General features: G+C 38.6%; 2 protein-coding genes across 3 annotated transcripts in view; one reads left to right on the top strand and one right to left on the bottom strand.

The window, feature by feature from the left end:
• slc12a2 (solute carrier family 12 member 2) overlaps positions 1-6982 on the top strand; it is a 70954-nt gene extending 63972 nt beyond the window's left edge. For both annotated transcript variants that reach the window (XM_014015140.1, XM_014015138.1), the window contains exons 26-28: positions 558-693; positions 915-982; positions 2321-6982. In XM_014015140.1, coding sequence (XP_013870594.1) covers positions 558-693; positions 915-982; positions 2321-2456 — 340 coding nt within the window. In that variant the 3' untranslated portion in view covers positions 2457-6982. The remainder of the gene's footprint in view (positions 1-557; positions 694-914; positions 983-2320) is intronic.
• Positions 6983-9250: 2268 nt separating this feature from the next.
• The window catches only part of minar2 (membrane integral NOTCH2 associated receptor 2), a 5562-nt gene continuing 4571 nt past the window's right edge, over positions 9251-10241 (bottom strand). The window contains exons 2-3 of the mRNA XM_014015090.1: positions 9851-10099; positions 9251-9457 (exon numbers count right to left, since the gene is read on the bottom strand). Of these exons, the coding sequence (XP_013870544.1) occupies positions 9257-9457; positions 9851-10099 (450 nt within the window). The 3' untranslated portion in view covers positions 9251-9256. The remainder of the gene's footprint in view (positions 9458-9850; positions 10100-10241) is intronic.

The raw sequence follows: 10241 nt of genomic DNA, 5'->3' as shown, positions 1-10241 counted from the left end.
CTGTATATGTTGATAAGCTTGAGTGGTCTGTTGACTGACCATTGTATTTGTTCAAATTGTTATGAGCAGGTTACAATATAAAAATATTTGTTATAATCATGTCTTGTGATTATTTGACAGGAGTTTTACTTTTAAACTGTAAGTGTATTTAATTTAGTTATGTTAGTTATGATAGTTTAGTTATGATGTAAATACAATAAAAATTAAACCAATATTTAGAATAAGTATCATTTTGATCAGTACATTAGTAATGTCTGACTGGGACTTGTGTTATGTTCAACAAATTGGGCCCCGAGGTCAAAAAGGTAAAGAACCGCTGTCTTAGAACACTATCAGAGAAGTGTGTTTTTGCAAAGGAATAAATAATTAGTGCTGCCCTTGTGTGGCGGGTTTAGGAAGTGACACTTTGATCTACCTCTGCTGTAGCCAACACCTGTGGGAAGCTCTCTGACATTTGATCACTGTCTACATTTATTATAATAGTTTTTTTTGAAGCGACACAGTTGAAGCCTCTCATGTTTCATGTTGTTGATGTTTAAAACATTGTTATTACACAGCGTGGCGGCCTTTGAGGAGATGGTTGAGCCATATCGGCTGAAGGAAGACAACTTGGAGCTAGAGGCAGCTGAGCGGCTGAAAAACAGCGAACCGTGGAGGATCACAGACAACGAGCTGGAGCTGTATCGTGCCAAGGTCTGAGCTCTGCTTTCTACTCATGAACTGTTACTTTATTTCTCTGTGTGTCCTAATGTGGACATGAAAGCACTGACATTAGGACACAGCAAAGATCTGTGGGATCTTTATCTCTCTTCAGACTTTGCAGCACGAAGACATCGAGGGAGAGACTAGATGGTTTTATTTGATAAATATGTAGGAAGCTGAAACCTGAACGTTTGAACTTGTATGTTTTTCAGACCAGTCGCCAGATCAGACTGAACGAGCTGCTGCAGGAGCATTCAAGCACAGCCAACCTCATCGTCATGTAAGTTACTGTGTGTCATATTTCACTATTGCTGTGTGGGGGAAGAAAACCCACAAAGTTGTGATCAGACAGCAGTTTCTACAAGTGTTTGTGTGGATTCTTCAGCAGGAGTTGGTGGAGCTGGGCGATATGATCAAAATTTTATATCACAGTATTTTCAACATTTTCACCTGTTTCACTGTATTTGACAGTATTTTTCTTTTCATCACAGCACAGCTGATAATAAAATGTACAAACCCTGCTTATTGAGTTTTTTCTTTTACTGTACCTCTGTCTGTGTCTCTGTTTCCCTCCTCTGTGTCTGTTCTTCTCTGACTGGTGGTTGGAGACAGTAGTCATGCATTTTGGTCCAGTCGTGAAGGAGGAGGGTTAAGAAAAKATTATGATCGGGTTTATTGTTTTATGTTATTTATTAAAGCTGATCAGCACGACTCACCTTGCACACCAGTCAATTCCAACTCCACTACGAACTACTTCCTGCAGGCTTTTCACAATAGAACCACGTTAAGTCTCCATCAGCATAACGTCTCCATATTAACTAACCGCGTTAAATCTAACTGTGCACGTCACTGAAGAGGTGTTTACTACATTCAGCGACGGTGAAAACAGGATGTTTTTTTAAACGTCAGTCAAAATAAGCAGCGGAATTGCCACCCGCGGCTGCAACTAGCTGCTCCAAACATTAGCATGCTAACGCACATAGCGGTGCAGCAAGGAAAAATGTCCCCCGGGAAACAACAGTTCACTGGCGGCCGCGACGAAACGTTCCGCTATTTAAACCGGAATGTCCGGTATTCAAAAAATTCATATTAAAAAAATAAAAACCAGTATTCGGTACAAAACGGTATACCGCCCAGCACTAGGAGTTGGGACTGTATGCTAACAGCTCTCCTGTTTAATGTATTGGATCTTAATAAGTAAGCTGTGAAACAATGATGGCCTTATGATAAACAAACTTTACATAATCTTTGCTTAACTATGATTAATAAATGTAGAATGGACCAATGGACTGTCAGAGACTAGGGCCTAAACCAGGCATGGGCAGTCCTGGTCCTGGAGGGCCGCAGCCCTGCATGTTTTACTTGTTTCTCTGCTCCAACACACCTGGTATGAATGAATAGATGATTATCAGGCTTCTGCAGTACGGAGGACCAAAACTGACATAATTAGAAATAAAAGAATTATATGAACCACTAATAAAAACACTTAAAATGCACCAATTAAATTAAAAAAGGAGAACTTTACCTCACTTTACCTATTTTTTTTTTCACTTTACCTTTTAACAGATTTTGCAAGCTCTCTGTAAAAGTTTTTGTTTCTTTCTGTTTCTTCCTCCAGGAGCCTGCCGTTAGCCAGGAAGGGTGCCGTGTCCAGCGCTCTCTACATGGCCTGGCTGGAGGTGTTGTCCAAGGACCTGCCCCCCATCATCCTGGTGCGCGGCAACCACCAGAGCGTCCTCACCTTCTACTCCTAAGCTCTCAGCACAGGGACGGAGCCCCATGTTTTTTGAGTCTCACACCCACCGCTGCCTCTGGACGCAGAGCCCCTCACCAATCCCAGTTCCTATCCAAATTAAAAGGTGCACCACACACACTCCAGAGACAGTAGAAACCAGCCACTGGTGTGCTGTCAGTACATACGAAGGAAGTGAGAGTGGTTGAAATGAAGAAGCTCTACATGTGTTGGAGGAATGTCAGGGTTAGGGTGGGAGCTGACTGTACGATTGTCCACTCAGCTCCCTTCTTCTTTTTTTTTTAAATCCACAAGGTTTTTCTTTTAGTAGCTCAAGTTTTTCTAGTTTTCTTAAATAAAATGGTCATTTTTGTTCAAACTGATGTGTCTCAGGCTCTGAAGCAGGCGTAAACAATTAACTCTGTTGTTCTGACATGAAAACGTTCAGTTCTTCAGACCAGTCGTCATGTTTGTTGAAGCAATAATCACCTTGTTTATTTTTTTTATTTTTAATTTTTTTTAACCATTGTAGGGAACCTTGCAGAACGCTTTGCAACACCTTCTAAAGCCTTACGGATGTGCCTTCTAGTTGGATCCGATGAAATAATTATAATCTCGAACTAGATTGATATTATTACCTATTATATTGGTGGATTCCTTTTAAAGAGCTTTTCTTGTTGGCTCCATTTTAGTTGGATAATGTGGGAGTGGATGGCAGGAGTTTAACGAAGGGTGTCCACTTTGGTTGCATGAACACGTAGTCATTTCTTGATATGTTTCTGTAATCTGCGGGTTTATTTCGGGTAATAGCTTTGTTTTTGTTTATTCACTTTTGGTCTTCCTTTATAGAGCTGTTGAATCTTTTAAATAGCCTCAGTTACACAATTTACCTTTTTAGGCTCAGTGCCTGGAAGAGATTGTATGTAGATTGTAGAAAGTTGTTGTAATGATGTAAATGCTTCATTAGCCTTGTCAGGATCGAACGATTATTTCATGTAGCTGCTGATTTACTAAGTTAAGTGTTCCTTTTAGCAATGTTTCTGTCCACATGAACGGTTCTTCCCTTCCTCAGAAGCTATTTAAAACCCTGCCTTAATGATACTAACGATTGTTTTCCGTTCCCGTAAGCCACGCCGGCCGTGTGGTTTGGTAAACGGAGATGCCGAGCTTTTGTCGCGTCCCAGGTTTCAGCACACATCAGCTGTACGTGCGCGATCCTTTTCTTTGCCACCGTAGTTTTGTTGGAGTTGTCGCTGCGCGCTGCTGGTGACGTGTGTGTTGCGCTCGTGTCGGCCCCAAAAAGCCCGGTTTTGTGTAAAGTCCTCATGCATGAAGATTCAGATTGTGTCTCAGCTGAGGGAATTTTTACCTCTATGCATAATGAGCTGCGAAGACGTATAGTCCAGCTTTTCTAGTAGCGTTGGAGGGGGAACCTTAGACGTGTCTGCAGCCTTTGTTCGGGCGTCATGGCTCCACTAAAAGCCATAAACAGGTCCAGATTGAAAGTAGAACTTGCGGTGTTGTTCGGAGCGGTATAGTTACGTTCTCTCCAAAGGCGTGTACAGAGTGAGCGCACACAACTGGAGACACATCCACACCTGTTGCTTATACAATCATTAAAGGTGTATAACAAACACATTGTTGTCGAAACACTTCTGTGGATAAATGGGAGGAAAACTCTCCAAAATACCTTCAGGTTGGCTTTAATCTTACCGGAACTAAAGCTCAGTTTTAAGTGCATTACTCTCAAAATAATCGACTCTATCTTGGTTTTCAGATCACGTGATTCGCTGCAGGATATTGTATTCAGAAGTTGGATTGTTGACAGTTAATTGTCAGAATAAAAGCTCTGTTTTGGCTTCTGGGCATTATGATTTGAGATGAGAAACCGCTGCAAAACAAAGAGTTAGAAAAATAGTTTTGTTTCCCCCCCAGCGACGAGCAGGGTAAGCCTTCACTTTACTTCCATCTAATCTGTCCATGACGGTATGCAACTTCTTTACAATGTCTCATGAGGTTAGCTGAATGTACTGTATCGTAAAAACACTAACGCTTCAAGTTCAAGACGGTTTCTTTTTTTTTTTTTTTTTTTGGTTTTTATTCTCCACATGGACTGCAATAAGCACAGAGCAGTGGAACGTGTGCCCGCCTCATCGAGTCTCACCTGAACCATTCACACGGAGAGGATGTAGACCAAACTGGGGTGAAAGTAGATCTCTTTTTTAAGCTTGAAGGCACAAGTTAGTCCCAGACAAATTTACAGCACAATTTCCTCCCAACGCTCTACTAGTTTGTGTAGAAGACCCGATGTACCGTTAACACCCCCACACGGCTGAACATGTGGGGTGAGGACCTTTTCAATGTGATGAAACGACGCAGATTGATCTGATTGGAAAAGGTAGTATCTCACTGGGCTGCGACTCATGCTAACAAGTAAGAGAACAGCATTCGCAAAGACGTCTGGTAGTTTACTGGGGGTCTCGGTTTCCTCACAGAAACCACAGAAACGTGTCGTTTTGCCATTTTAGTTTTGAACTTATTAAAAACACCAAGTTTTCTCTTAAAAAACTTGTGGGGCTCTCCAACCTGTATCGAACACGAGTTTTACTTTGACTGAAAACATGTCCAGGCCTAAAAACTGCATCAGTGATCAATAATCTTTAATAAAAATCAGGTCTGTTTATGATTCTCTTTATTTCTAAAGCATACCCCAGTACAATAAATCATAAACATGAGGTGGATAGAAAATATTTTCCACAGACTGAACTTTGTTGCTCCCAAGCTAACAGTGTAAACAGCAGCTGGCTGAAGCACACTGACATCTGAGAGTCAGTGAAACCAAACGACAGCTTTTAATCACTTATAACTAAAGTTCTCTGTTTCTAATGTGGCGACGATACAGAATAAAATATCACTTTTAAATCTATTTTAAATACTTGGTGTTTCAGGACCTGCAGTAGATTCTCTGTCCCAACTCTGTGGGAACGGCCTAGAACACTGGTTCCTAAAGTTGGGGTTGTGACTCAAATGTGGGTCATGAAGTTAGGGTCCTCGGATAATTTCCAAAAATCAGATTAAAGGTGTAAAAAAAGGATTGGCAATGTAATATTTTTCCTATGATTATCAAAAAAAATAACTGTAAACCAATAAATATTGTTGTAAAAGTTGTTTGGCTTGTCAATGAGCTCTAATAGGGTTGTTAAAGATTCGATGCCAGTAATGTTTGGGCCACGAGCCATAGTTTTGGGTCAGAAGGTGAAAAGTTTGGAAAGCACCGGCCTAGAATACAGTTTCACAAGCCTCTGACTCCAAATTCAGTAAAACTGACTTTTTCTGTGCAGATTTCTTCAGCAGGTCTCTAACAGCCCAGTGAGATACTCCAGTCAGACACGTTAAACTCTCCTCACAGAACAAGCCCACCTGTTTCTGCAGACTGTAAAATGTTTGATTATTTGCATATTAACTGCTTAAAACTATTGTACTGCCTACTTCTCTTCAGACTTCACTTGAATATAAGGGAGCTAGGACGGAAAAGATGTGGAGCTTTTGTGCCCCAAAGCAAGTAAAAGCCTGATTCTCTGATCATTGTCACACTGTAAACCTTTACTGTTACAGAACATCACAAACACAACTTATTCTATATTTGTAAATGAAAGAAAACTATATATAGCTCTATACACTTGTATATCTATCAATCTGACTTGTAGGACGTCTTTGTCTTTGTTGCATTGAATAAACTGAACATACTCGTACGGACATTTTACAGCCAAGTAGTGTTTGTCTTTGTTGACTTCTTCATTTGTCTTTTATGAACTAATTCTAGTAATTTCATTCCACAAATCAGAAATCATCTGTACACGTGTCAGAACTGAGGCATTAATGCTGCTTTTCTTTTTGCCAAATGCCCCCCCCCCCACTCCCCATCATTTTAAATCTGTTATCTGTCGAGCCAAAGTGATAAATGGTCATTCTTAAAAAATGTGAACAAAAATAAAATATAAAAAACACACTCTGGTCCCAAGCTCTTAGGTTGAGCTCTTTTCCACAACATAAACTAACATGTAAATAAACTTTGTAGTGTAGGAGAGTGGATTAATTATGTCAGTTTTCATTATGAAGAAATATTTATTTTAGCTCATGAATTGATGTGCTTTATTCTTAGTATTTTTTTATTATTATTATTGGTTTTGCTGTAAGTTAATTTGCATGTTGGTGTTTTTTTCTGTTATTCTGTTGCCTTTTAATTTGAGCAGATTTTCTTTYTTTTTTTTTTTTTTTTTTTTTTTTTTTTTTTGACACTAAATTTCTGTCTTTTCTAAGCCTTTTGGAGAGAAAGACATGAAGTCGAGCAGTTTAAAGCAGCTTTCTTCTGCTTGCACACAAATGTGAACGGAATCAATCCAGCTGGAGAAACGGTGACGTTTTGATACACTGCACTGTTAACAGTTACAGAAATGCTTTTTTCTAACATTTTAACAGTTATGAGTACCAGTACTTTGTATATCTTTATTGCAATAAATCAATCAAATAAAATCTGTTGTTTTCAGATTGTTTGTGGTTTTATTCTTATTTCTTTTACAGTATGTTGGAACTACAGCTGTAAAAACAATTATATTTAGTGATTACGTTCCTTTAAGAAATGCGTGCCGCCAGACAACTCTTAAAATTAAAACCATCTTATCATAAATTTATTTTGGAGTTTTAGCTTCTTTTTTTTGTCAAATATTAAGAATAAATTTGTCAATTTTAGCTCAAATTCTGAAAAACTGACATGGCTGCCATCTTGAATGGAGTTGAGTTTAAAAGTGAATCGGCTTCAGATGCAAACCCAATGATTACTTCCTGAAAATTTCACTAAAGTTGTCCTATTCATGAAATATTTTGCTAACAGAAAAGGTTGATTGTAGCATGGCTTTGATCAAGCATCTTGCACTTCTGCGTGTTGAGTGTGATTCCACTTTTACATCCAATAATAGCTCACTAAAACCATTTTTGTGTTTCCTAAAGTCAGCTGGTGCGCGTCTTGAATCGTACATCCAGTGAATTCTTAGATTTTAAAAAATCTGTTCTCTGGTTTGTGAAATATTTTGCTGACAAACCCGCAGAGGTGATAAGATTATCGTCCACCTTTTATGGTTTGGGTGATAAAGTCTGCGTCTGAATCAAATAATGATCCTGAAAACAACATGATTAGTTTTCTTTTTAAACTATGAGAAGTTTCTGAAAATAACTAAATTTAAAATGTACCAAAACATGTTTTTCTTTTTGTTTGTCCTTATTGCACATACTGTCACATTCCAGACATCAGCTGTTATGAAGATAAAAGGTTAGGTGGTGACAAAAGGTAAAAAAAAAAAGAAGAACTGTATATGTTTCACTTCCTGTCCAGGAAGCTGTCAGTTCAAAATGTCTGGACTTGTGTGGAAACTTTCACACAATGAATTCATTGCTTCTATCAAGAAATTTTCTTGCAAGTTCTGCTCAAAAGCAACATTATTTTTCTTCCATTTCCATTCATAAAAGCTCCTTGACAAAATTATTACTGTGATTTTATGACCGACAAACACAAAGTAGGACATCATTAAAATGTGTGTTTTGTGTATGTGTTCAGCCCTCTTCACTAAGATGACACCCCTCCAAAATAAAATAAAAAATTGAAACTTCAAAACTCACCTAATTATTAAATCAACTCCAACTGTTTTTACTGTAATTTCAGTATAAATCCAGCGGTTCTGTGGAGGCTTTAGAGGTGTTTTATAAAATATTTGTGATAAAAACATGAAGACCAAAGAACATCAGCCAGACCAGAGATAAAGTTAAGACGATTAAAGCAGGATTAGATTATAAAATAAATTTCCAAACTTTGAACATTTCACTGAAACTGTTCAAACCATCTGAAAACGATGTTAATCCAAGAAGTCTGTGGTAACTGGAGGAGCTGCAGTCTGTACAGGACAAATACAAATCTTTCAACAAATGAGTCCCAAATGGAAGAATTACACATTGTGAGCTATTGTTAACAGAAATCCATAAAACTCCTGTCTACAGTTAGGAAACAAATAAATAGGTTTTTGATTTACAGTTGTGTTATTTCAACATGTCAACAGCTGACTTGGTTAAAGGCAAAAATGGTAAATGTGCTTTGTTTGTCATCAAGGCATGTTCTCATGCAATGATGATACTGGTGCTCTGCATTTGATCCATCACATGTGAGAAACACCCAAGTGGAGCAGCAGCCATGGAACGTTTGGGTGTCTTGCTCAAGGACACGACAACACATGGGCATGGCTGGGAGTTGAACCTGAGACTTTCTGGTCCCAAAGCTGCTGCTCTACCAACCACACCACAGAGCAATGTGTTGGTCAACTTAACATCTGCACATTTTCTCCAACACAGAAGAGAAAGAGCATCAGCTAGAAGCTTCATTTGGACGTGATCATGTTTCTAATGTCTTCAACAAATATGAAACTTGAATAAATTGTCCCTAACTTGTAAAATGAACGAGCTTATTACACGTTTGGACTGTTGCAGATCTTCTGTCAGCATGTTGGAGCAAACAGCAACAGAGGCAGCACACAGATGCTCAGCATCGACTTATGAAAAAAACAACACTGATGGAAGTAAGGTGTAATTAAAATAAACTTACCAACACATTATCATACCAGTGTATGATTTATAACATGCTCAAAATTTTCACCATATGTGGAAGTGTTGCTGATCATAGTTACAGGTCTGTTAAACACATGTTCACACATGTTACATGAAAGTTTGGCCTGCTTCACATAGAAGAGATGACATTGTAATAATGTGACAATGTCGAGATCAGTTTTTATTTTGTAGAACCACAACAGGCACAATAATAATAATAAGGATTAAACAAAAAAGAGAAACGATTAAAGAAAGAGTTTTGCAGAGTTTTCTCCTCTTCTGCTCTGCTTCTTTTCTCTTCAGTAACGAGTCAAATCCTGGTGTGTAAAGGTCTTCGAGCCAAAAGTCCAGATCTTTTGGAGTTTTCTCCTTCCCCTGAGTAATAAAAAAGTAGCATAAACATCAGATCTGTTTGTGATTCCTGTTTTTAAAGACTCATAAGTTATACATTAGTCCCTGATGGAGTCCTAGAAATGATCAAAGTCATTTTATTATTTCCTAAAAGGTTCTGAAATTATTTATGCTTGACATCATCTATATGTATGATCACTGTTTTCTGTACTGACTGACACTAAAGATACCAAACACACCATTTCTGGACTTGTTTATATTTTAGCTTTTCTACATTTGAGCTCACCTTCAGGTAATTGTTTAATCGAGACAACTGCATTACTGCTGAGCAGCACTACAACTCTGTGTAAAAATGTCCAATATGCTGCGCTGAGCAATAAAAACATGTTGATCATCCACTGACTCACCACACTTTACCTTCAGATATTCTGCCAAGTTGCCGTGGATTGTTTGTGTGTCGTATTCTTTGACGGTCCAGGAAGGCTTGAATCTGTCTTTGTCCACAGTGTCCACTGGCCTTATGTCCATGTACAGAGGGTTTGTCCTGATGTTAGACTTCAGAGTGACTGGAGTAATGTGCTTTTCCAGGTATCTGTCCACAAACACCACAGGGCTGCCTTCTGGGGATGGAGGGTTCCTGTGTTCAGCTTTAACCATTTGATCCCTCTGTGGAAACACAGTTGCCTTTTCAAAACATTTGCATTCAAGTGTTTATCTGTAAACATAGATCAGAGATGGGCTACCTGCGGCCAGTTATGCTGCACCCTAACACCCCCAAGAAATGATGATGATGATTATTATTATTATT

Source organism: Austrofundulus limnaeus, unplaced genomic scaffold, assembly GCF_001266775.1.
Source record: "Austrofundulus limnaeus strain Quisiro unplaced genomic scaffold, Austrofundulus_limnaeus-1.0 Scaffold123, whole genome shotgun sequence".
Taxonomy (NCBI): domain Eukaryota; kingdom Metazoa; phylum Chordata; class Actinopteri; order Cyprinodontiformes; family Rivulidae; genus Austrofundulus; species Austrofundulus limnaeus.
The sequence above is the reverse complement of the archived record's forward strand: the minus strand, read 5'-3'. Positions and strand labels throughout refer to the sequence as shown.